The sequence below is a fragment of the Protopterus annectens genome, chromosome 9.part0 (assembly GCF_019279795.1).
Source record: "Protopterus annectens isolate FY-2018-M chromosome 9.part0, PAN1.0, whole genome shotgun sequence".
NCBI lineage: Eukaryota > Metazoa > Chordata > Ceratodontiformes > Protopteridae > Protopterus > Protopterus annectens.
In genome coordinates, this window is record NC_056743.1 from 1,276,988,114 (window position 1) to 1,277,011,524 (window position 23,411).

The 23,411-nt window shown below is 43.0% G+C and overlaps 1 protein-coding gene across 2 annotated transcripts in view; it reads right to left on the reverse strand.

The window, feature by feature from the left end:
* The window catches only part of SNRNP200 (small nuclear ribonucleoprotein U5 subunit 200), a 1,344,735-nt gene that overhangs the window by 1,203,759 nt on the left and 117,565 nt on the right, over positions 1-23,411 (reverse strand). For both annotated transcript variants that reach the window (XM_044084204.1, XM_044084205.1), the window contains 2 exons: positions 23,309-23,407; positions 5,286-5,438 (listed from right to left, as the gene is read on the reverse strand). In XM_044084204.1, coding sequence (XP_043940139.1) covers positions 5,286-5,438; positions 23,309-23,407 — 252 coding nt within the window. The remainder of the gene's footprint in view (positions 1-5,285; positions 5,439-23,308; positions 23,408-23,411) is intronic.

Sequence of the window (23,411 nt, forward strand, 5' to 3'; positions counted from 1 at the left end):
GAAATGAGCTCCCCAGGCTGACTCCGAGGCGTCTGTCGTTAATATCTGACTTGCCCCCGGTTGGGTCACAGAGAGTCCCTTGTTTAGGTGACATTCCTGAGCCCACCACACAAATTCTTTCTGAATACAAGGGAGAATCCGAATGACAGTATCCAAATCGTGGCTGTGTTGAGTCCAAACGCTTTTGAGATACCACTGTAGCTTCCTCATATGCAGTTTGGCATTGGGAAGTACTAGAATGCAAGATGCCATGAACCCCAAGGCTTGAAGGACTGTCCTTGCAGTCAGCCTGGACATTACGGATAGCTGTTGGAAGTATAGGTGAAGATTTCTTTGTTTGTCCGGGGTAAGAGATGCCATCTGAGTAGCTGTATTCAGTCTCACACCCAGAAAACACATCTCCTGTGAGGGTACTAGACTGGACTTTATTTTGTTCACAGAATACCCCAGGCATCTGAAAACTGTCATCACAAACTGCAGATGTCGAAGAAGTTCGTGCTTGCCCTGAGCCAGTATCAAACAATCGTCCAGATAAGGATAAATCTGAATTCCCCTTAGCCGGAGAAAAGCTATTACCGGAGCCAGGACTTTTGTGAATACCCTGGGCGCAGTAGATAAGCCAAAGGGCAACGCAGAGAACTGATAATGCAAATTTCCAGTCCGAAACCTCAGGAATTTCCTGCAACTGGGCCTGATAGGAATGTGAAGATAGGCCTCCTTGAGATCCAAAGTCACCATCCAGCGATCTCTGCCTAGCATAGGCAACAGCTGCTGCAGTGTCAACATCTTGAATTTCGGAATTTCCAGAAAGGTGTTTAGAATGGATAAATCCAGAATGGGCCTCCAAGTATTTCCCTTTTTTGGCACTAAGAAAAGACGGGAATAAAACCCTGTGCCTCTGTCCACAGAAGGAAGTGCCTGTATTGCTCCCAACCGGAGCAGAGAAAAAAATCTGTGCCTGCGCTACCAGTCTTTGCTGATGAGGCACATCCGGCATACCTTTGAAAGGAGGGAATGTGTGAAAATAAAACTTGTAGCCTCGAGTTATAATGTCCAATACCCATTTGTCTTGGGTAACCAAATGCCAATTCCCTTTGAAAAGTCCCAGTTTTCCCCCTAGAGGAGCTGCCAGCAAAGCAGAGTCCGGCAGCTGAAGACACAGGTCATTGGGACTGCTTCCGAAAGGACTGACCCCTGCCCACCCCAGCAGAAGGGGTAAAAGAATTCAAAGGCCTAGAAGTAATAGGGCCCTGAGAAGAAGCCCTACCTCTACCATGCCTCGACCTGCCCCTAGAATGAAAATCCGAAGAGGGAAAAGACCATCCCCTAGCAGGCCAATTCCTACTGAACTTAGGGGGCTGAACCTGTAAGAAGTCCTTTACCGTCTGCATAGACTTAGCCTTTTCCTCCATCTTTTTCAAAACTGATTCCACTGGAGGGCCAAAAAGAACATCAGATTGCAAAGGAGCATCCATTATGCGAGCCTTAACATGCTCTGACAAGGACTGATCTCTAAGCCAGGCATGTCTGCGAACAACAGAACTAGTAGCAGCCACCCTGGAAGAAGCTTGTAAAGCATCAAAACCACACTGCAAAGAATGCTTACCAACCTGGTCTGAAGCATGCACTAAATCCTGAAGCTCCTTACAGTCAACACCTTCAGACAAAGCATCCACTTTACATTTCAATTGACTAAGCAAATAATTCTGATACCTGAGCATATGAAATTGACAATTCAAAGCTCTCATAGCCAAAGTAGAAGAGGTATACAGTTTTTTACCCCACCGATCCAGGGCCCTAGCATCCTTGTCCAGAGGAACCGGATTCTTAACCACAGAAGCCTTAACACCTTTGGGGCCTTGAGAAATAGTTTCTGGATCAGCCCTAGGACTCTTATACAAGTACTTGTGAGCTTCCGGAACCCTGTAGTATCTATCTGGCTTAACTGGGGCAGGGGGCAGAGAATCTGGGTTAAGGGCAGCCTCAGAAAATACATCCTGAACAACATCCAGTACAGGGGGAATAGCCAAAGGCCTGTGCTGAGGTAAAAACAAGAATTCTCTCAGCCTTTTACGAGAATCAGAATAATCCTGGCCATCCCACTGGAAATGTTCCCTCATGGAATGCAAAGTTTCAGAGAAAGAAAAATCTTCTGGAGGGGACGCAGAGGGAGTAGCGTCCTCAGCTTCCGAATCAGAATAGGGAGGGAAATCCTGAAGCTCTTCCACAGAGGAATCAGACTCAGTGGAAGACTGAACCAGACCCCCCAACTCTGTGTCAATTTTGGGCCGCTTCACAGGGGGGGGCATGGAACCCCTAATTAAAGTAATCAAATCTTCAGCCATCTTTAACATGTGCTTCCTAGGAGCTGGACCCTGGGGATTAGCACCAGCAGGGATAGACTTAGATTTAGAATGGCCCTTGCCCTGAGAAGGAGGAGGCCTAACTACCCTATGAGGGGAGGAAGCTACCGACAACAAAGAAGCACCCTCAGCCTGGCCTAACACAGGAGAAGCCACCTCCTGCAGTAACAAAGGCTCCCCTAGACACACTGGTAAACTGTCAGAAGGAGCCACCGAAGCAGTCAGTGGTTCCACAGAACCGACGTCCGGAGTGGACGCCTCATCCTGTTTGGACCGCAAAGACTTATCTTTGCGCTTCTTAGAAGAACCAGTAGTTGGAGAATCCGACGGCATGTTATAATTACAACGCCTACCAAACACCAGCCTAGCACAGTCCAACCGACGTTTAATAGTACGCTTGTTAAAAGTAGCACAAAAGCGACACCCAACAACGTCGTGCTCAGGCCCTAAACAAGGAATGCAAAGGGAATGGTAATCCCTATGAGGAATCTGTTTCCCACAAGAAATACAGTTATTAACTTTTTCTGACATCCGGCAACACTGAGGCAAGAAAAAGACAAAAAATGTTCCCAACAGGGTACTTAGCCAACTTGGTATCCGGTCTGAAACTCGAAAACCGACAGTTCCAGAACGCCGAACGGCACTTGCAAAAACTGCTTCTGCTGAGGACCATGCGGCAAGAAAGACTGAGGTTATGGCGTCGGTCATGCGCATTTGTACTGACAAGTACTTACGTCAGTCTCTGGCGCCCGTTACCGACGCCAGTTCTAGCCCTTTGGTATTCGGGCCGATAGTGGGCAGCGGAGTACCCATTTGTCAGGACTGCAGCAATGGGAGACGACGAACATCCTATTGTTCTAGTAACTTTTTAAGTGACTCAGAGACATACCTTATAACTAACCCGATTTGAGTCTTTGTCCTCCCATTATTTTTGGATAAATTGAGAGGTATGCTGCTGTCCAACAGTGCTACATCTTTTTTACCTACTTTCAAAGCTAGTAAAACACATCGCTCTCCTATGGTTTCTATTTCTTTCTTGTATTTTCTTTTTGTAACTAGTATTCTGGACAAATCCAGAATATACATGATTCACACATCTTTAGTTTTATCCCAAAACATGATCAATACATTGGTAGATTTATTAGTTTTACATCTGTTTTATTACACCATTTGCAAAATCACTATACACCTTAGGAAGAATCTTATCCTGTTGCATCTTACTTTTGTTATCTTTCACTTGAATATAAAACTGTGCTTAGTTATTGGTTTACTTTCTGACTGGGTAACTGATCATGCTTCATTCTGACTACTTTGCAATAAAATCTGCTGTGGATTACAGAAAACATGCCATCCCACAACAGAACTGTTTCATCTCATAATGCATCATCAGAAGGTGGTATGAATGCCATGGAATCAGGAAGCAACTGGACAGCTGCTCAGCATACAGTAAATTGAAACAGTTTATTAAACTTAAACACAGGTCCACTGAAGTAACTAAAGTAAAAACTACACATTTTAGAATAAGAAAGCCCACTTTACAAGATGAGGCCCCATACCAAAAAGAAATGGTAAACAAAACAACTTTGCCCTTCATCTTGAACTGCCACTGTTAACATCTGGATACAGTCAGCAATTTAGATTCAGGATAAATTCAACATAAAATCATGCATTACCAGAAAAACAAACATTTCTTGATTTCAGTACACACTTATTTTGTTCAATGTTAGTTGTTCATAGGAAAAAGTGCTTAAGTGTCTTATAAAGTCAATATTCAGGTTCAAACAACTGACTCTTGGACTGAACAACTGAATTAGCTTAATCTCCATTATTATCCTTTCCAAAGGTGCATGGAAACGCCATAAAAGAAACATAACTGTCATATCAGACACAGAATGATGAAACTGGGGTAAAAGTGTACCATCACTGGCTTGTCTGTCATTTTGTTTTTATAAGTGTATCTACGGACATCCATCATAGTTCGCAGTTGCTGACCTCTAGGATTTGTGTAACGTGTCATTAAACATTTCCCATACTCAATTAGATAAACCACATTTTCAGAAGTGCATGTAAATGAACTCTGTACTTTGAAACTTCAGTGAAATTATCATGCTAGAAGCAGTACAAATCACATGACAAGTTCTGCACCTTGGATGGTTGCAGGTCTTTGTGCCATTTTAGACTATGTTCTGGTCTAAGTGTGCTACACACACCGATTCTCTTTAGACTTAGTGGTTGTTTAAATAATGGGGGGGAGGCGCATCTGAAAAGTCTCTCTCTCTCTGTTTGTCATCCTCACTGACCACTACTTTGTGGGCCTTTAAGATTTTGTTGAACTTTTTAAGTTTTGGATGATATGATGTCATTAGTAGAATTCTGTCACTCAAGCAGGTGTTATCATGGTAGCTGTACTGCTCTGTCTACTGTCATATCAATCACCCTAGCAGAGTGACTGAGCAAGCATGGCTTCTTAACACTTGTCCATTAACTTGAAAAAGGAAGGTTAAAACTGTAGCAACCAGTTAACATTTTACATAATACTACAATGTACTATGATAAACCTAACGGAGAGAAACCACCTCTTCCACTGAAGCCAATGTTTTTATGTTAAAATTATACAACTGTTTGCCAGCACCACCTGTTGTTACAGGAAGAGTAGTTTAAGCCAACATACTCAACCTCTTCCAGTAACTATTAAACTGGATACAACAGAAGTTCTGATTACATGTGGAAACTCACTGCTACTGTTCTCCAGCAGAGATTAATGGTTATGCACTGATGTAGAATAAAGATTTAGAGAGTTACAAACTGCTGCAGTCCAGAGATTCATAAATGCAATGAACAAGAGCAAACTGTCCCCTGAATTGTAAGCCACTCGCTGCCTCCCTGTAAGAGGCATGACAAGTGTTTAAAATGTCTTTCTACCTTTAAAATCTCCAGGACTTCGTCTGCTTTCTTCTGAGACATTATAGCATCATCATAAAAACGGCCCAGCTGTCTCTGAAGCCAGTATGCATCAATATCTCGTGGGTGAAGGTCCTTCTTCTTGGCGCTCATGATATCACCAGATGCTCCCAGCTGAAAAAATCACAAAAGTGGCAGGTTAAGTTTAGGCTGAGATGAGAACAAACATGCAGACATATATAATTTCTATGGCTATGTAACAAAGTCAGGCAGAGAGTTGATACAAACCAGACTACTACTATGATTGCAAGTACATGTCACATTGATGACCAAGGTGCAGAAGTTAACTGGAGATCAAATAACCAACAGAGGAAGAGAAGAAACTAGTGGTTTGATGCAGCATACCTAGTCACCAATACCAATTAGCCCCCAAAAGAAAATCAAAGAAATACAAAAGCGGATTTGGAAAAATTCAAACAAAAGATTACAAACATGGGCTGTAGGCTGAAATGGAAATGCAAGCCACTCAAGATTTGGGAGAACCACAACACAAGCTGCGACTAGGACAACGAGTGACTGGAATAAGTATGCTAATCTCCTAGTCATGTAATGTCAGGATCAGGGACACTTCTCAGCTAGACATCTCTCACCTGGATGGGAACAACTGGTTGACAGTTACAAGGGGTTAGTGACAAGTGAATTTAAAGAAGTACTACATGTGGTACTGCAGAACCCAACTGTGTAAACAGTTACTCCGCATCACTATCCTCTGCAGTTAGGAAATGCCTGTGAGAAATACTATGACATCTTTCTTCTATCCATCTTAAACACTTTACTACCATCTCTCACAAATCTGAAAGCCAGAAAGAGATGGCAAGAGACAGGCTACACTCCTCATCTTTTAAATTTGCTCCCCTGCATGGGAAGGGAAGTCTTAATCAGTTATCACTGGATGAAAGTTGGGATGTGGAACACAACCACTTTTAGGTAAGTAGGGGCACTGTCTGAAAAGTACAGCTGTTTAAAATCTTACCATAACAGTAGACGTCTTTCTCTTCACTGTTGTAGTATTCTTCATTAAAGGGATCTCCTGCCAATGGCAGCCGGATATCCAGCCAGTATACCAAACCCTTAGGTTTTTCAACAATATCATTCGTCACACGTATGCTTCCCACTAGTAGCATAGGGCATGAAGGGGGCATATAGACGTACATATCTCAGAACTGAATAGCCCCAGGAGGAACATGTGCATCCAGAAGGAAAAAGTAGTAGTAGAGAAAAGGGGAAGGAGGGAGGGAGCGAACAGTGCAACGAGAAGGAAATCTATTGTTATGGTAAGATTTTACACAACTGTACACTGTCACTTCCATGTCACTGTTGCAGTATCCTTCACTAAAGGGATCCCCTGCCAAGGGCAACCCAACATCTGGCCAATATACCAAAGCCTTAGGTTTTCAAGAAAGTACAGTTGTGTACCTACCATAAATGTAGATGTTAGAGTGTATTTCACTGCTACAGTCATTACTCTTGGGTTATCCTGCTGGCAGGCTACCCTCAGTCTGCCAGAATTCCAAAGTCTAGGTCCGGCGTCTGTTGCTGTCGCCTCTTCCCTGACGTCAGTGCACCAGGGGTATAAAAGATGCAGCAGACTCCATTTTCTTCAGTTTTTCTTGCCCCAGATGTTAGGTGCCTCCGAATTGGTAGGCTGAAAAATATGCCAATAAAATGCATGCACAAAAATAACATTTCCTTTATCTACAAGCAAATACACCAATAGGTTGTATAGGATAGAGAAGTGCAGTTAAGTCCCAGCAAAGAGAAGGGGGATGGTGGGTGGGTAACCTGGACTGCAACAGTGAATACACTAACATCTACATTTATGGTAGGTACACAACTGTACTATGTTCGTGTTTCACTGTTGCAGTCATTAATCTTTGATTGGATCCCAAAGCTGAGGATGGGTGGCTGGGCTAAATAGGATTAGGAGAGGCTATGAGGACCTGCAGAACTGCAGTGACAAAGCCTGCTCTGGACTTAAGAGTAAAGAGGCAAGTGGTAGTGTTTTGTGAAAGTGTGCACTGAACTCCAAATTGCAGCCTCTAAGATATCTTTGGTTGGTACTCCTCTGAGGAAGGCTGCTGAAGTGGCTGCTGCTCTGGTGGAATGAGGCCTAATGCCCTTAGGCACTGATTTGCCATGTTGAAAACAGCAGAAACGGATGCAATGGCCTATCCATTTAGAAATGGTCTGTTTTGAGATGGCCTTACCTTGTGATCCTACAGCAAATGACACTAAAAGTTGCTCAGTCTTTCCGAAAGCTTTAGTTCTGTCCAAGTAGAAGCGTAACTGCCTATGTATGTCCAAACAATGCAGAATTTTTTCACCCTTGTTCTGTGGAATTGGATAAAAAGGTAGGCAAGTGATTGGTTTGGTTGAGGGCCACACTGGACACCACCTTAGGTAAAAAATGTAGGGTTTGTCCTCAGAGAAACCCTGTCTGGATGAAAAATGATAAAAGGTTCCACAGCCATGAGTGCTTGTAACTCCAAGACTCGCCTTGCAGAGTTTATTGCTAGGAGCAGAGCCGTTTTCCAGGATAATAATTTTATATCTGCTGTTGATGCTGGCTCGAAAGGAGGCAGTGTGAGTTTTTCCAAAACATAATTGAGGTCCCAGGCTGGAATTGGTGCTCTCCTTGGAGGCCTAATATTTTTAGTCCCCCTGAGGTACTGCCTTATTAAAGGATGAGAAAAAAATAGGTGGTTCCGTATTGTAATGGGCTGAAATGGCAAAGGCATGAATCTTAATTGATGAGAAAGAAAGGCCTTTGTTCAGCATCTCAGTTAGGTATTGTAAAATCTGAGGAATATTTGGTACACACGTGTCAATGCCTTGTTCCTGGTTCAAAGCACAGAATCTCTTCCATTTTTCTGCATAAGATTTTCTGGTACTGGCCCTCCTGGCCTCCAAGATAACATCCATAACAGCTTTTGAAAGAGGAGTGTTCTGAACGGCTACATTATCCACCATGCTGCCAGATTTAAGGTCCGGAGTTGGCTGTGCAGGATCTGATTGTTTTGTTGGTTCAGCAAGTGAGAAGTTTGAGGCAATATCCATGCCGGACCTTGAGACAAGCTGTTTAGGATTGGGTACCAATGCTGGCGTGGCCAGTCTGGTGCAATCAGTACAATTTGTTGGCTTCTCTTGTCTGACCTTTAGGAGTACCCTGGGAAGGAGAGGCAGTGAAGGAAAGGCATATACTGTTAGATTTTTCCAACTGAAGGATAGGGCGTCCACTTTCCATGCTTGCTTGTGATAAATCCTTGAGCAAAATCTCTGCAATTGGCAGTTGTGAGGGGAGGCAAATAGATACATGTCTGGGCATCCCCATTTCCTTATTATCATGCTGAAGACTTGTGGATCCAGTTTCCATTCGTGGGGATCCATGAGGTTTCTGCTTAGTTTGTCTGCCAGAGTATTTGTTTTTCCTGGCAGGAATTGTCCTTGCACGTGAACTTGAAAAGCCAATGCTGTGCCCCATAAGGTCATTGCTTGTCTGCAGAGGGGGTAGGAATGTGTACCTCCCTGCTTGTTTATGTACCACACGATCGTAGTATTGTCTGTCTTTATCAGTAGCTGTCCTGGATGAAGCAGGTCCTTGAAAGCTGTCAGGGCATTTTGAACAGCTAGCATCTCTTTTTGATTGATGTGAAGATGCATCTGATTTGCAGGCCATGTGCCCTGAATACATTTTCCTGCCATATAGGCCCCCCCAGGCATAATCTGATGCATCTGTTGTCAGTGTCTATCTGGCTGTGGGTAAACTGAATGGCAGACCCTTGTTGTGGTGACAGGCTTCTGCCCACCATCGAAACTCCTGTTGCAGGAAGAAAATGAGTGCAATTACTGTCTCCAGGCTGTGGCAATGCGGAGTCCAAACACTTTTTAGATACCATTGTAGTTTCCTCATATGCAGTCTGGCATATGGAATTAGTAGAATGCAAGATGCCATGAAACCCAAGGCCTGCAGGATTTCCCTTGCAGATAAGTGGGTTTTTGTTGCCAATTTCTTGAAGTAAGAAGTCCGTTGCTTTTGTTTGTCTGGCATGAGATAAGCCATCTGGGCAGTTGTATTTAAGCTTGCACCTAGGGATATTACCTCTTGAGAGGGCACTAGTTTTGATTTCTTTTTGTTTATGGTGTACCCTAGGCCAATTAGTAATCTTTTTACAAACGCCAGATGCTTTAGAAGAATGTCTTTGTTCTCTGCTTGAATTAGGCAGTCGTCCAAGTAGGGATATATTTGAATTCCTCTTTGTCTGCAAAACGCAATTACTGGTGCCAGGAATTTTGTGAAGACCCTGGGCGCAGTAGATAAGCCAAAGGGCAGTGCATAGAATTGGTAATGCATTGAGCCAGCTATGAATCTGAGGTATCTTCTGCAAGATTGTCTGATTGGGACATGCAGGTATGCCTCTTTTAGGTCCAAAGTTACGAGCCAAGCCTTCTTGCCCAGCATGGGCAGAAGCTGCTGCAGAGTCAACATCTTGAATTTTGGAACTTCCAGAAACGTATTTCGTATAGACAGGTCCAGTATTGGTCTCCAGGTTTTGTCCTTCCTGGGTACTAGGAAAAGTCTGGAGTAAAATCCTTGCCCCTGCTCTTGTTGTGGTACTTGCTGAATGGCCCTCATGTCCATGAGGGCTGTAATTTGTTTTTGTGCCTCTGGCCATTGATTGTGTGGTAGGTCTGGCATACCTTTTGACCTTGGTAGAGTGTGAAAATAGAACCTGTAGCCTTGGGACACTATGTTCAGGACCCATTTGTCTTGGGTAACCATTTGCCAATTTGATGAAAAAAGTGCTAGTTTTCCCCCTAAGGGGGCTGCCAAAAGAAAAGTGGTTGGATCTGGCAGAGGAAAGTCATTGGGACTGTTTCCTGTAAGGTTGTGATTTGTCTTCTCCGCTTTTGGAGGTAGGAGCACCCCATTGTTTAGGCCTGTATGAGCCTTGAGGCTGAGATCTGCCTCTGGGACACCTGTATCTGCCTCTTTGTGGTCTGTCTGACAATGGAAAGGACCAATTATTAGAAGGCCAGTTCCTGCTAAACCTGGGTGGCTGTACGTGTAAGAAATCCTTGACTGTCTGCATGGATTTTGCTTTATCCTCCATTTTTTTCAACATCTCTTCTGCTTTAGTACCAAACAAAGTATCATGCTGTAATGGTGCATCTAATAACTTTGCTTTAACATGATCAGGCAGATTCTGTTCCTTTAACCAAGCATGCTTTAACATGATCAGGCAGATTCTGTTCCTTTAACCAAGCATGCCTTCTAATAACAGAACCTGTAACAGCGGCCCTGCAAGAGGCCTCCAGTGAATCATAACCACATTGCAAAATATGCTTTCCCAATTGTTCAGCTGCATGCAATAAATCCTGCAATTCCTTGTTCTCTGAACATTCAGTATTTGTCAACAATTTCTGTTTAAGCAGTGACATTAAATATTGCTGATATTTAAGCATATGAAACTGACAATTTAAAGCCCTTACAGCCAGGGTGGCAGAAGTGTATACTTTTCCCCCCGTCTGTCTAGAGCCCTAGAATCCCTATCAGAGGGGACAGGGTTTTTTGCAGTGGAAGCTTTAACCCCTTTGGGACCCTGAGATATAGTTTCTGGGTCAGCAGCGGGGTTTTTATTTAGGAATTTATGAGAATCCGGGACCATGTAGTATCTGTCTGGCTTAGCAGGTGCAGGGGGTAAAGAGTCAGGGGACAGGCCGGACTCTGAAAATACATCATCTACAATGTCTAGAACAAGTGGAATAGCAAGGGGTCTGTGCTGAGGAAGTAGCAGAAAGTCTCCGAGTCTTTTCTTAGATTCAGAATAATCTTGGCTCTCCCAGTGAAAATGATCCCACATGGTATGGATTGTTTCCCCAAAACAATAATCCTCAGGAGGAGAAGCTGAAGGAATGGATTCTTCAGCATCAGAATCCTCATAGGGAAGCATGGAATAATCCTGTTCAGAAGAGGAATCAGGGGAAATAGAAACCTGATCAGAAGAATCATACTCTGTCTCTTGCCTAGGCCTCTTATCAGGAGGGGGATGGGAGCCCCTGATCAAAGTAATTAGGTCTTCGGCCATTTTGAGCATCTGTTTTTTAGACATGGAAGTCTGAGTAGGAGAATGCTGTACTTGTTTCTTTGTCTTTAGAGCTGCTTTAGTCTTTGTCTTTGTAGCTAAGATGGCTTAATATATAGTTGTGTAGGTTTGAAGACACCCTCAGAAGCCGATGCCTGCTCAGCGGCTCTGGACCCATCTGAGGGAATGACTTCCGAGTGTCCAATACCTTGAGCATCCAGAGGCCCAGTCGGCTCCACGTGGGAGTCGGAAGCGGCCTGTGGCTCTGAGGTAGCGGGCACCAGGGGCTGCGAAAGCACCTCACTGAGAACCGGCGACTGGCCTAGCAGAGGCCTTATTGTCGGTTTTGGACCTCGGACACCTATCCTTTTCCTTGTCCTTGCGTTTTTTGTAAACTCCAGTTGTCGGCTGTTTCTACAGCATTATATAATTAAATCTTCGGCCAAAGTAATGAAATGCAAAATTGAACCAGCGCTTAGTGCACTGGTTAAATCTAGCACAAAACCAACAGCTAGCAATGTTGTGATCAGGGCCTAGGCAAGGAATACAGTAAGAGTGAAAATCCTTATGAGGTATTTGCTTCCCACAAGAAATACAATTGTTAACTTTTTCTGACATCGGTCTGGAGCAAGAAAAAAAAGTTTCCCCAACGGTGTACTTAGCTTTAATGAAGACTTTGGTTCTGAAATTTGGATTTGAAAATCTTAGGAGTCGACCGACCAGCACTTGTGAACTGCTTTTGCTTCTGGCACCGCGAGGCAAGAAAGACTGGAGAAAATGGTGTCGGCTGCATCTTTTATACCCCTGGCGCACTGACGTCAGGGAAGAGGTGACAGCAACCGACGCCGGACCTAGACTTTGGAATTCTGGCCGACTGAGGGTAGCCTGCCAGCAGGATAACCCAAGAGTAATGACTGCAACAGTGAAACACGATGAACATCGTTGTATGTCATATGCATGCTCCCTGCCCACAGCACATAATGCAAGGATGTACATACCTCAGAACTTCTTTGCTGCCAGTCCAAACACCACCAAAGGCTTTGGTATACTGGCCAGACACTGGGCTACCCTTGGCAGGGAATGCCTTTAGTGAAGAATACTGCAAAAGTGATATGGAAGGACATCATATGATATTACACAGCAATGCAAATCCGTTTGGTTCACCTCAACTACCTATTTCGCTCTCTACTGTATTCAATGTGGATGTTACACAGCTTACTGCTTTTCCTCAAGTCTTAACTTCCTTAATAGTTGTTCCATGCATTCTTATATTCATGGAGTAGTTTTGATCTACTGCTCCTCAATAAAAGGTATTGCAGTCATTAGTAACCCCAGGTAATGTTCCAATCACCAAAACAGCCCCCCTGGAAATATTGTTTCCTCACATTTCCTATAAGCATTCACCTTGTACTTTCAAATGACCTTCTCTTATCCTTGCCACCGGTTTGATATCTAAAGGTACAGGATTTTAATTGAAGTTGTTTTGTTTATAGAATTTAAATACCTTAACAGAGAAGCACGGCAGAGAATAACTTAAAATAAAATTAATCTTGTCCATGTAGATTTGTAGACTTAGTACTTTTCAACCAGTATTGCATCCAGTCCTGGAAACTTTTTGTAGGAAATGTGAGATGGATTTATTTTAAAGTGTTTCAGGGAACCAAAAGGTTTAAGAACTATTTTTATAATTTGACTCTGCCTGAAAAAGAAGCATTACTTGAGTTGCGGAATGATACGGATATAGTTATTAAGTCAGCAGATAAGGAAGGGGCCGTGGTTGTCCTTGACTACTCCTATTATAAAGAGAAGACTAAAACAATGCTGTCAGACAGAACAGTTATGAATCAATTTCTGATTACCACATTACACAGTTGCAGGATTCTGAGGACTGTTTGTACAGCCATTTAATAACTTCTGATTTGTCTCGTTATTTGACTGTTGAACATTCAGTTAATTCCGGGTTTTCAAGGGTTGCCCAAGGTGCAAAAAGATGATCCTCCGTTTAGTTCTACAGTTTCTGGGAAAGGATGACTCACTGAGCCACTCTATATATGTAGAGAAAGACCTTAGACTAGTTTTTAATGGGATATGAACAGTTCTTAAGGATGTAAAACAATTTCTACAAGATTTATGTACTTTCACTAGGGAGAGTGGGCCTTTGAATGATTGTTATCTGGTAACCCTAGATGTGGAATCACTTTCTACAGTGATTCCTAACTCAGAAGGCAATGAAATGGCCAAAGCTTTATTGAGTCAGCATAGCACATTTAGTTTACAGTAGAAAGATTTGTTACGCTTGTTTTTGGAAATTGTGCTGGAAAATAATGTATTTATGTTTTTAGAGGCCTTTATTTATGCAGATGACTGGTGTAGCTATGGGCATGCCCTGTGCCAGTAGCTACACCAACATGGTTTTAGCCTTTTGGGAACAGCAATGCATTTTTCAAGGGAACAGTTTTAGGGAATATATTTTACTTTATAGAAGGTCTGTGGATGACATTTTTTGTTGTGGGGAGGATCTTGCACACAATTTGCAAAGGTTTTGAGAGTATTTGCATACCTCCACTTCCTTTTTAAGATTCACATGTCATCACTCACTGAATTCGATAGACTTTCTTGATGTACGTATTACAAAGGATAGGAATGGATGACTAAAGTACCGGATTGTATAGAAAATCCTGCAGAAGTAATGTGGTTTTACAATGACATAGCATGCATCAAGCTTATATTTATAAAAATATTTTGAGGAGCCAAACCCTAAGTAAGGCCAGGTTGAATAACCTGGATGAAGGGTTTTATAAAGATTTATCCATCTTGAAAAGAGAGTTTAGGGAGAGAGGTTATAAACCTAAAGAGACAGAGGATGCGTGTAAGGAGGCAGTAAGTCTTAGAAATGATGGGGCAAAAGCATATTTTTCTGATGCTCATAAAACACGAGAAATAATGCAAACAATAACAGATCTGGGGTGTTAGGACAGAATACCATACCCATCTTGTTGCATTACACAAGTGACACAGAGTCATCAGGACCAACTGGTCTGTTCTTCAAAGAGATAGTTTGATTGGGAATGTAGTAGGGGACAGGCCGCGTATTAGATATAAAAACAAGAAATCTTTGAAGAATCAGTTATGTTTTAGGACGAATCACATGTCCACAACTGTTAATTATGGTATACGGGGCACTAGGAAATGTCATAGATGTAATTTTTGTACCTATATTAAACACATCCAACACATTTGTTCACCCCATTACCAATGTTACATACAAGTTTAGAGTGTCAGCTGATTGACGTACAGCTAATATAGTTTGCCTTGCCCCCTGCACAGCATGCAATAGTTTTTATATAGGTAAAACCAATCGCCCCTTTTTTTGAGAGGATAGGGCAGCACCTTTACCATACTCAAATGGGAGATACCAGAAGTGAATATGGACTTCCACAGTTTTAGATTTAGTGTAGTGGCAGTGGTAAAAGAAAGTCTACATCAAGGTGACTTCAGGACCTACATACAGAGAGAAGAGAATTGCGGTGGACAATTAATTTACAGGCAGACAAATTTCCAGGGTTGAAAGTACAGTTTTGTACCTACCATAAATGTAGATGTTCGAAGATCCACATTGCTGCAGTCCTTACACTTGGGTAGTCCGCTGTCCTCGGTCGGCCCGAATATCAAAGTATTAGGCTGACGTCAGTCAAGGCGCTTAAGACTGACATCAGGACGTCAGGGTACAAATGCGCATGACCGACGTCATATCCTCAGTCTTTTCTTGCCCCAGATGTCAGAAGACCCTAAACAGAAAGGTCAAAACCAAAAGACAGCAAAAAACAACCAACCACCCTTGCACTAATCATATGTACAATATATACAATATCCACAATATTTACAACCCAAACCACACAACCGCCTCTTAACAACAGAGGGGAAGGAGGGAGTAATTGGACTGCAGCAATGTGGATCTTGAACATCTACATTTATGGTAGGTACAAAACTGTACTATGTTCTTCATCTCACATTGCTGCAGTCCTTACACTTGGGTAGAATCCCAAAGCAGAGGTAAGGGAGGATGGCAAAACTATAAAGCAGTAGGAGCTGCCAAAATGCCCTGTAAAATTGCAGTGGCAAACCCAGCCCTAGATTTAGAGTAAAGTGGAAGGTGGTAATGCTTAGAGAAAGTATGCACTGAACTCCAAGTAGCTGCCTCCAAAATATCTTTAGTTGCCACCCCTTAAAAAGCTGTAGAAGTGGCAGTAGCTCTAGTGGAATGAGGCCTAATCCCAGCTGGAATCTCCTTACCATGATGGGAATAACAGAAAGCAATACAAAACCCAATCCACTTAGAAATAGTTTGTTTTGACACAGGCTTGCCCTGAGAACCCAAAGCAAAAGAAACAAACAACTGCTGAGACTGCCTGAACCCTTTAGTTCTGCTCAAATAATATCGCAACTGCCTGTGTATATCCAAGGTGTGCAAAATCTTTTCCCCTTTATTTTGGGGTTTGCATAAAAAGTAGGCAAATGAATAGCTTGGTTTAAAGCCACACTAGAAACCACCTTAGGCATAAAGGAAGGATTAGTACGTAAAGATACCCTATCCTTATGGAAAATTAAGAAAGGCTCAACTGCCATAAGGGCCTGTAATTCAGAAACCCTTCAGAGGTATTGGCCACCAAAAAGCAGTCTTCCATGATAAATATTTCAACTCGGCAGTAGCTGCAGGCTCAAAAGGTTGTAGAGTGAGTTTCTCCAACACAAAATTGAGATCCCAAGCAGGAGTAGGAGCTCTACGGGGTCTTATATTCTTTGCCCTCTAAGGAATTGCTTAAACAAAGGATGAGAAAACAATGGTGGATCACAGTCATAGTGAGCAGAAATTGCTGCAGCATAAATCTTAATAGAAGAGAAGGACAAACCTTTGTCCAGTAACTCAGCAAGATATTGAAGAGCCACACTTAAATTAGGCTTAGCAACATCAAATTCCTTTGCTGCACTCCAAAATAAAAATCTCTTCCATTTATCTGTATACTTTCCTTGTACTAGGCCTTCTGGCCTCCAAAATAACATTCAAAACTTGCTGGAAGCTGAGACCCTCCAGGGTTTAAAACAGAATATGCCAGGCTGTTAGGTGAAGAGAGTGAAGTTTGACATTGAGTAAATGACTGTTCCCTTGAGACAGCAGGTGTGGAATCGAAGGCAAAGGCCATGGAGGCTCCCGAACCAGATTTCTCAGTAATGGGTACCAGTGCTGTCGAGGCCAATCTGGAGCTATTAGAATCATCTTTGGCTTGTCCTGTCTGACCTTTAGGAGTACCTTTGGGAGGGGAGGCAGAGGTGGAAAGGCATACACATGAAGATTGCTCCAATTGAAAGAAAGAGCATCCACTTTCCAAGCTGTGGGATGAAACCTTTTTGTGCAAAACTTTGGCAGCTGGTAGTTTAGTGGAGAAGCGAACAGATCTATGTCTGGAGTTCCCCATGACACTGTCAATTTCTGAAATACATGAGGATCCAATTTCCACTCGTGGGGATCCATAATTGCCTGCTCAACACATCTGCTAAGGAGTTCTGTGCTCCCGGCAGAAACCTTGCCTGAAGATTGAGCTGTAAACTGAGAGCAGTCTCCTACAAAATCATTGCTTGTCTGCATAGAGGATAAGAATGTGTTCCCCCTTGCTTGTTGATGTACCACATAACAGTTGTGTTGTCTGTTAGAATCAACACCTGCCCTGGAAGAAGTAAATCCTTGAAAGCTATTAATGCAAATTGGACTGCTAACATCTCCTTCAAGTTGATATGTAGATGTTGTAGTCTGGCAGGCCACGTGTCTTGTATCCACTTTCCATTTAGATGAGCTCCCCAAGCTTTGTCTGAGGCATCTGTCGTTAGAATCTGACTCGCCTCTGGCCGGGTCACAGAGAGTCCCTTGTTTAGGTGACATTCCTGAGCCCACTACAAAATTCCTTTTGAATACAAGGTATTATCTGAATGACAGTGTCCATATCTTGGCAGTGCTGTGTCCATACATTTTTGAGATACCATTGTAGCTTCCTCACATGCAGTTTGGCATTGGGAAGCACCAGAATACAAGATGCCATGAACCCTAAGGCTTGAAGGACTGTCCTTGCAGTCAGCCTGGACTGATGAGACAATTGATGGAAGTAAAGGGAAAGATTCTTTTGTTTGTCCGGGGTCAAAAGGCCATCTGGGATGCTGTATTCAGTCTCACACCCAGAAAGCACATGTCTTGAGAGGGTACTAGACTGGACTTTATTTCGTTCACAGAATACCCCAGGCATCTTAGCACTGCTATCACATATTGCAAATGATGAAGAAGCTCCTTCCTTTGGCCAGAATCAGGCAATCGTCCAAATAAGGATAGATCTGTATTCCTTTTAGTCTGAAAAACGCTATCACTGGAGCCAGAACCTTTGTGAACACTCTGGGCAGTAGATAAGCCAAAGGGCAATGCAGAGAACTGATAATGAGAAGTCCCAGCTCGAAAACGCAGATACTTCCTGCAACTTAGCCTAATAGGAACATGAAGGTAAGCTTCCTTGAGATCCAGAGTCACCATCCAGTGATCTTTGCCCAGCAGAGGTAAAAGCTGTTGTAACGTCAACATTTTGAACTTGGGAATGTCCAGATAAGTGTTGAGGATAGATAAATCCAAAATTGGTCTCCACGTGTTCCCCTTCTTTGGTACTAGGAACAGGCGAGAATAAAATCCTAGGCCTACTTCTGGCAGAGGGACCGGCTGTATGGCCCCTATTTGCAACAGCAGAGAAATTTGTTTGTGAGCCTCTATTCTTTGCTGAGGAGGAACGTCTGGCATGCCTTTGAAAGGAGGCAAGGTATGGAAATAAAACCTGTAACCTTGGTGTATAATATCCAATACCCATCTGTCCTGGGTAATTAAACTCCAATTTTCTTTGAAGAGTGCCAACCTTCCTCCCAAAGGTTCTGCCAGACAAGAAGGCTCTGGCAGCTGAAAAGGTAGGTCATTGGGCCTGTTTACGAAAGGACTGGCCCCTGCCCTCACCCGAAGACTGTGCAGGTGAACTCCCTGTTCTAGGTCTGAAAGAGCCCTGAGCTCTACCCCTACCACGCCTAGATCTTCCCCTAGACTGTGAATCATAAGAAGGGTACGTCCACCCCTTAGCAGGCCAATTCCTACTAAACTCCGGAGGCTGAACTTGCAAAAAATCTTTAACAGTCTGCATAGACCTAGTCTTGTCTTCCATTTTCTTTAAAACTGCCTCCACAGGTGAACCAAACAATACATCAGACTGTAAAGGAGCATCTAAAATCCTTGTCTTAACATGGTCAGATAAGTTCTGATCCCTCAGCCAGGCGTGCCTGCGAAGAACTGACCCAGTGGCAGCCACCCTAGACGAGGCCTGTACAGCATCAAATCCACATTGTAAAGAATGCTTACCCACCTGTTCAGAAACATGTACCAAATCTTGTAATTCTTTACACTCAATGCCTTCCGCCAGAGCATCTACCTTAGACTTCAATTGAGAAAGAAGATAGTTTTGATATTTCAACATGTGAAACTGGCAATTCAAAGCCCTCACAGCTAAGGTGGAAGAAGTATAGACTTTCTTTCCCCATCTATCCAAAGCTCTGGCCTCTTTATCTGGAGGAACCGGATTTTTTACCACAGAGGCCTTGACACCCTTAGGTCCCTGACTAACTGTTTCTGGGTCTGCCCTAGGACTCTTATACAGATATTTATGAGCTTCAGGCACCCTGTAATACCTGTCCGGTTTAACAGGAGCAGGAGGCAAAGAATCAGGATTAAGTGAAGCCTCTGCAAACACATCTTCCACAACATCTAGAACAGGTGGTATAGCCAAAGGCCTATGCTGAGGTAAAAGCAAAAATTCCCTAAGCCTTTTCCTGGAATCAGAGAAGTCCTGACCTTCCCACTTAAAATGTTCCCTCATGGAATGAAGAGTCTCTGAAAAAGAAAAATCCTCTGGAGGAGAAGCAGAAGGAGTAGAATCATCCACATCAGAATCAGAATAAGGAGAATACTCCTGCAGGTCTTCAGTCAAGACTCTGAAACATCGAAACCTGCTCAAAACTCCCCAACTCTGGTTCCACCGTAGGCCTCTTATCAGGAGGGGGCAAAAAACCTCTAATCAAAGTAATTAAATCTTCTGCCATTTTGAGCATGTGCTTCTTGGGCACAGATCCTGAAGAACTAGGAGTGACACCAACAGAAGCTAAACCTGGCCTGCCTCTGGGAGAAGCCTTGGAAACAGAAGGAGAGGGCCTAACCACCCTAGGAAGGGAGGGGAGTACAGTAACCTGAGAAGCCCCTTCAGCCTGACCTGTCTCCTGAGAGGCCACATCCTGCAATATCAAAGTCTCCCCCTGGGACTCCAGAAGCTCCCGTGGAACCACCGGTTCCACTGACGCCTCTAAAGAACCGGCGTCCGGTAAGGACGACTCTTCTTGCCTGGGTTTAGCTGCTTTGTCTTTGCGCTTCTTCGAAGAGCATCCGACAGCATATTGTAATTGCACCGCTTCCCAAAGACCAACCTGGCACAATCTAACCTTCGCTAATAGTGCACTTATTAAACCTAGCACAAAAGCGACACCCAACAACGCCGTGCTCAGGCCCCAAACAAGGAATACACAAAGTATGATAATCTCTATGCGGTATCTGCTTCCCACAAGAAATACAGTTATTCACTTTTTCTGACATCCGTAAACCACTGAGGCAAGAAAAACTAAAATATTCCCAACGGGTATTTAGCCAACTTTGACTCGGTCTGAAACTCGAAAAATTTCAGAACGCCGAACTGCACTTGCAACGCTGCTTCTGCATCGGACCATGCGGCAAAAAAGACTGAGGATATGACGTCGGTCATGCGCATTTGTACCCTGACGTCCTGATGTCAGTCTTAAGCGCCTTGACCGACGTCAGCCTAATACTTTGATATTCGGGCCGACCGAGGACAGCGGACTACCCAAGTGTAAGGACTGCAGCAATGTGAGATGAAGAACATCAAAAAGGTTTCTTTGAAATCTGTTTTAAAATCCAAGAATCTCTCCCACTATTAGGAGTTAGGGCCCTTTAATATTGAGATCCGTTTTAATTGAATGTAATTTAATTGGTTGATTTGCAATTCTTTTACTATATCTAGTATGTGTAGTGTGTTTTTTCTGAATGGTCTGAAGAACACCATTGGGTGTGAAAGTGCTAACCATTTTTTAGAAGTCTTTTGGTTTATTAAACACTGTTTGTTTTAAGTTATTGCCTGCCGTGTTTCTCTGTTGAAGTTGGTTCATTTATAGTTTAACTTTGTTACTTTCTACACAGTTAATTCCTTGTGGGGAATGTTCTCATTTGAAGATATTTAAATTCTACAGTAATCCATCCACCCTGGCATTCTGTACTTAATATTACACAAGTTAAGTCCTTCTAACCTTTCTTTAGATAGCTTCTGGTGCATAATGTGCATCACTTTTTTTACCGAAAAAAACTTTCTCCTGTATATGCCTTTGCTGAAGTTAAGAATTAAGCATCCATCTTGTCCATCCAATAACTGCAACTAGTGCATGGGCTCACCCAACTTCTATACCAACTCCTTAGTAACCAGTTAAATTTCAATGGTCAGTCATTTTTAAAAGAAAAATCAGAGGACAACATCCCATGTATAAAATATACAAATATTGGCAAGTGCTAGCATGCAAAACTGATCAAAGCTAATTTTTTTTCCTATACAAAAAACAATGCACAATGAAGTATATGGAATGTCAAAAGGGGCAAAGAAATTTAAGTTAGAAAATGTTACACAAACTAAAATCGGTATTACTTAATACTACAGACGGCAGTTACAGATTACTAACTATACCACCAAATATTAGAAAGAACTAAATTAGCATAGCTACTTTAAACAATATACAGATTTTTGTCTTTACTGCAAGATCTGACAGCTCACTTCTGAGCATGGTGAAGTGGAGTAAGAGTATTCTGGCTACCAGGGGAGCAGGGGAGAGGCAAAGGGACCAGGGTTTGCTGGAGAGGCCAAATATTCGGAGGAGATAGAGAGGGAGGGCTGAGGCAATGGATGAGGAGCTTTGAGGACATTTGGGCTGCAGAGTGGTGACTGCCTTCCCTGTCAGGGACTGATGGAGTCTGGCAGGGGGACAGGGGTGGGGAACTCCTAGGTGGAAGACCTGCACTGGTTGAGTTTTTGATTGGGTCTGGATTGGAGGCTGCTGTTGAGAGGGCGTGGTTAATGGGGTATATAGAGTACTGCACAATGAATGTGGAGGGCAAATGGAAGAGGTTGGAGGAGACTGTGGAGAAAGAGTGGATGGGCAGCTTGCAGGGAGGTAGTGGGGGACACTTGAATGCCTCTCAGGTATACAGCAGAGTCTGCAGAATTTAGGACTTTTGCCTGGAAATGTTTGCATGGATACTTTTGTACATTAGACAGACTTAAGGAATTTTTCCTTGAGTGGATGAAGGGTGTGGTGGGGAGGAGGGAGGTGTCTAGGAGAATATGTTCTTGGGAGTGTGATGGGTTGGCAGACTTTCAGGATTCCCTGTAGGTTACTCTGTCAAGAATGCTGGGCTGGTGGTAGCTGGAGAAGTGATTTTGTTGAGCTGGGATGCAGGATCTGAGCTGCCTGAACATGGTGGAACCTTGTTCGGTTTGGTTCTGGTGGCAAACAGAAAGGTAAGTGTTAGAGGGTGGAGGTCAAGTTCCAGACCAACTGTACTTGGAAGTGGTGAGTGTTGTATCAGAGGTGGAAAGGGGGCAGGAATACACCGCATAGAGCGGAATGGATATTGTGGGCACTGAATGCGAAAAATGTTTTGGAGGTGAATGAGATCTGGGAGAAGGCAGAAACTGAACAATTTATGTGATATTGTTTTTATTAGTTGATATGGAACATATCTGATTATAATGTTTGCAAATGTGAACTTGTTAATATGGTTTAATTACTTTTTGTGATAATTCAATAACAGTGTTTTAAAACACTACTGTACAGCCAGTACCCCACTCCAAAATTATAACAGTCTGTGATCTTGGAAGCTGCATCAATAACTCCCTATCCTTCGACCACAATGTAGTAAATCAGACAATCCTTCTGCTTAGCTCAACAAATACCTAAAGGCATATCAGCAGGCCAAAATAAGTTATCAGTCTGTAAAAAGCACTAACTAGACAAATTATTAAGTACAACGTACCTTTCAAGACATTAAGCAACTGAAAAGGTCCCAAAAATTCCTAACCAAGATAATAATGGTATATAAATTCACTGGGATACCAGGAAACACATGATGTGCTATCCCTTAACTGGGTCTTGTAGACTCTTGAGGGTGATCTATGCGGTTTGTTCCATGCCATTTTTTTCTCTCCTGCATTTTCACAAATCAAAATAGCCCCTCACAAAAAAAAAAAAAAAAAAAACTAGATTTGCCACCATCACATAAAATGCACTTGAGGGACAAATGTACTACCTAATACTTAATCCACCTCTAGAACAGACTCTCTGCAACTTATTGTTACACCCCAACATTCTTTAAATTAAACCTTCGTGATAGGATGGGTACTCAAACATTTACTCAAACAGACCTGCTTTGCACCTTCCATGCAAGGGAAGCACAGTAAGCCAGTGAGTACTGGCAAGGAGGCATAAGTGGTCCTGTGACTCAAATGTCATGCATTTCCTATGATGCTAAAATATTCAATTTCTTATTTTTCCTCTCCTCCCGTGACACTGCCATATTGTATCCTCCCAGAGCCTGCCTCACCCCATCCTTGCATTCAAAGCTCTCAGCCACACCTGACCTACCACTTCTCCAACCCCATTCAACTGCTCACAAATAACCACTCTCCATGTACCCTCAATCAAACTGCTGAGGAAACTACTTACATTTGCAGAGAGTACAGGACCATCATCAGCCTCTTCACCATCAGTGTCTTCATCAGATGCCTCATCTCGAACCTCACCATAAGCATCTTCATCACCCTCCTGC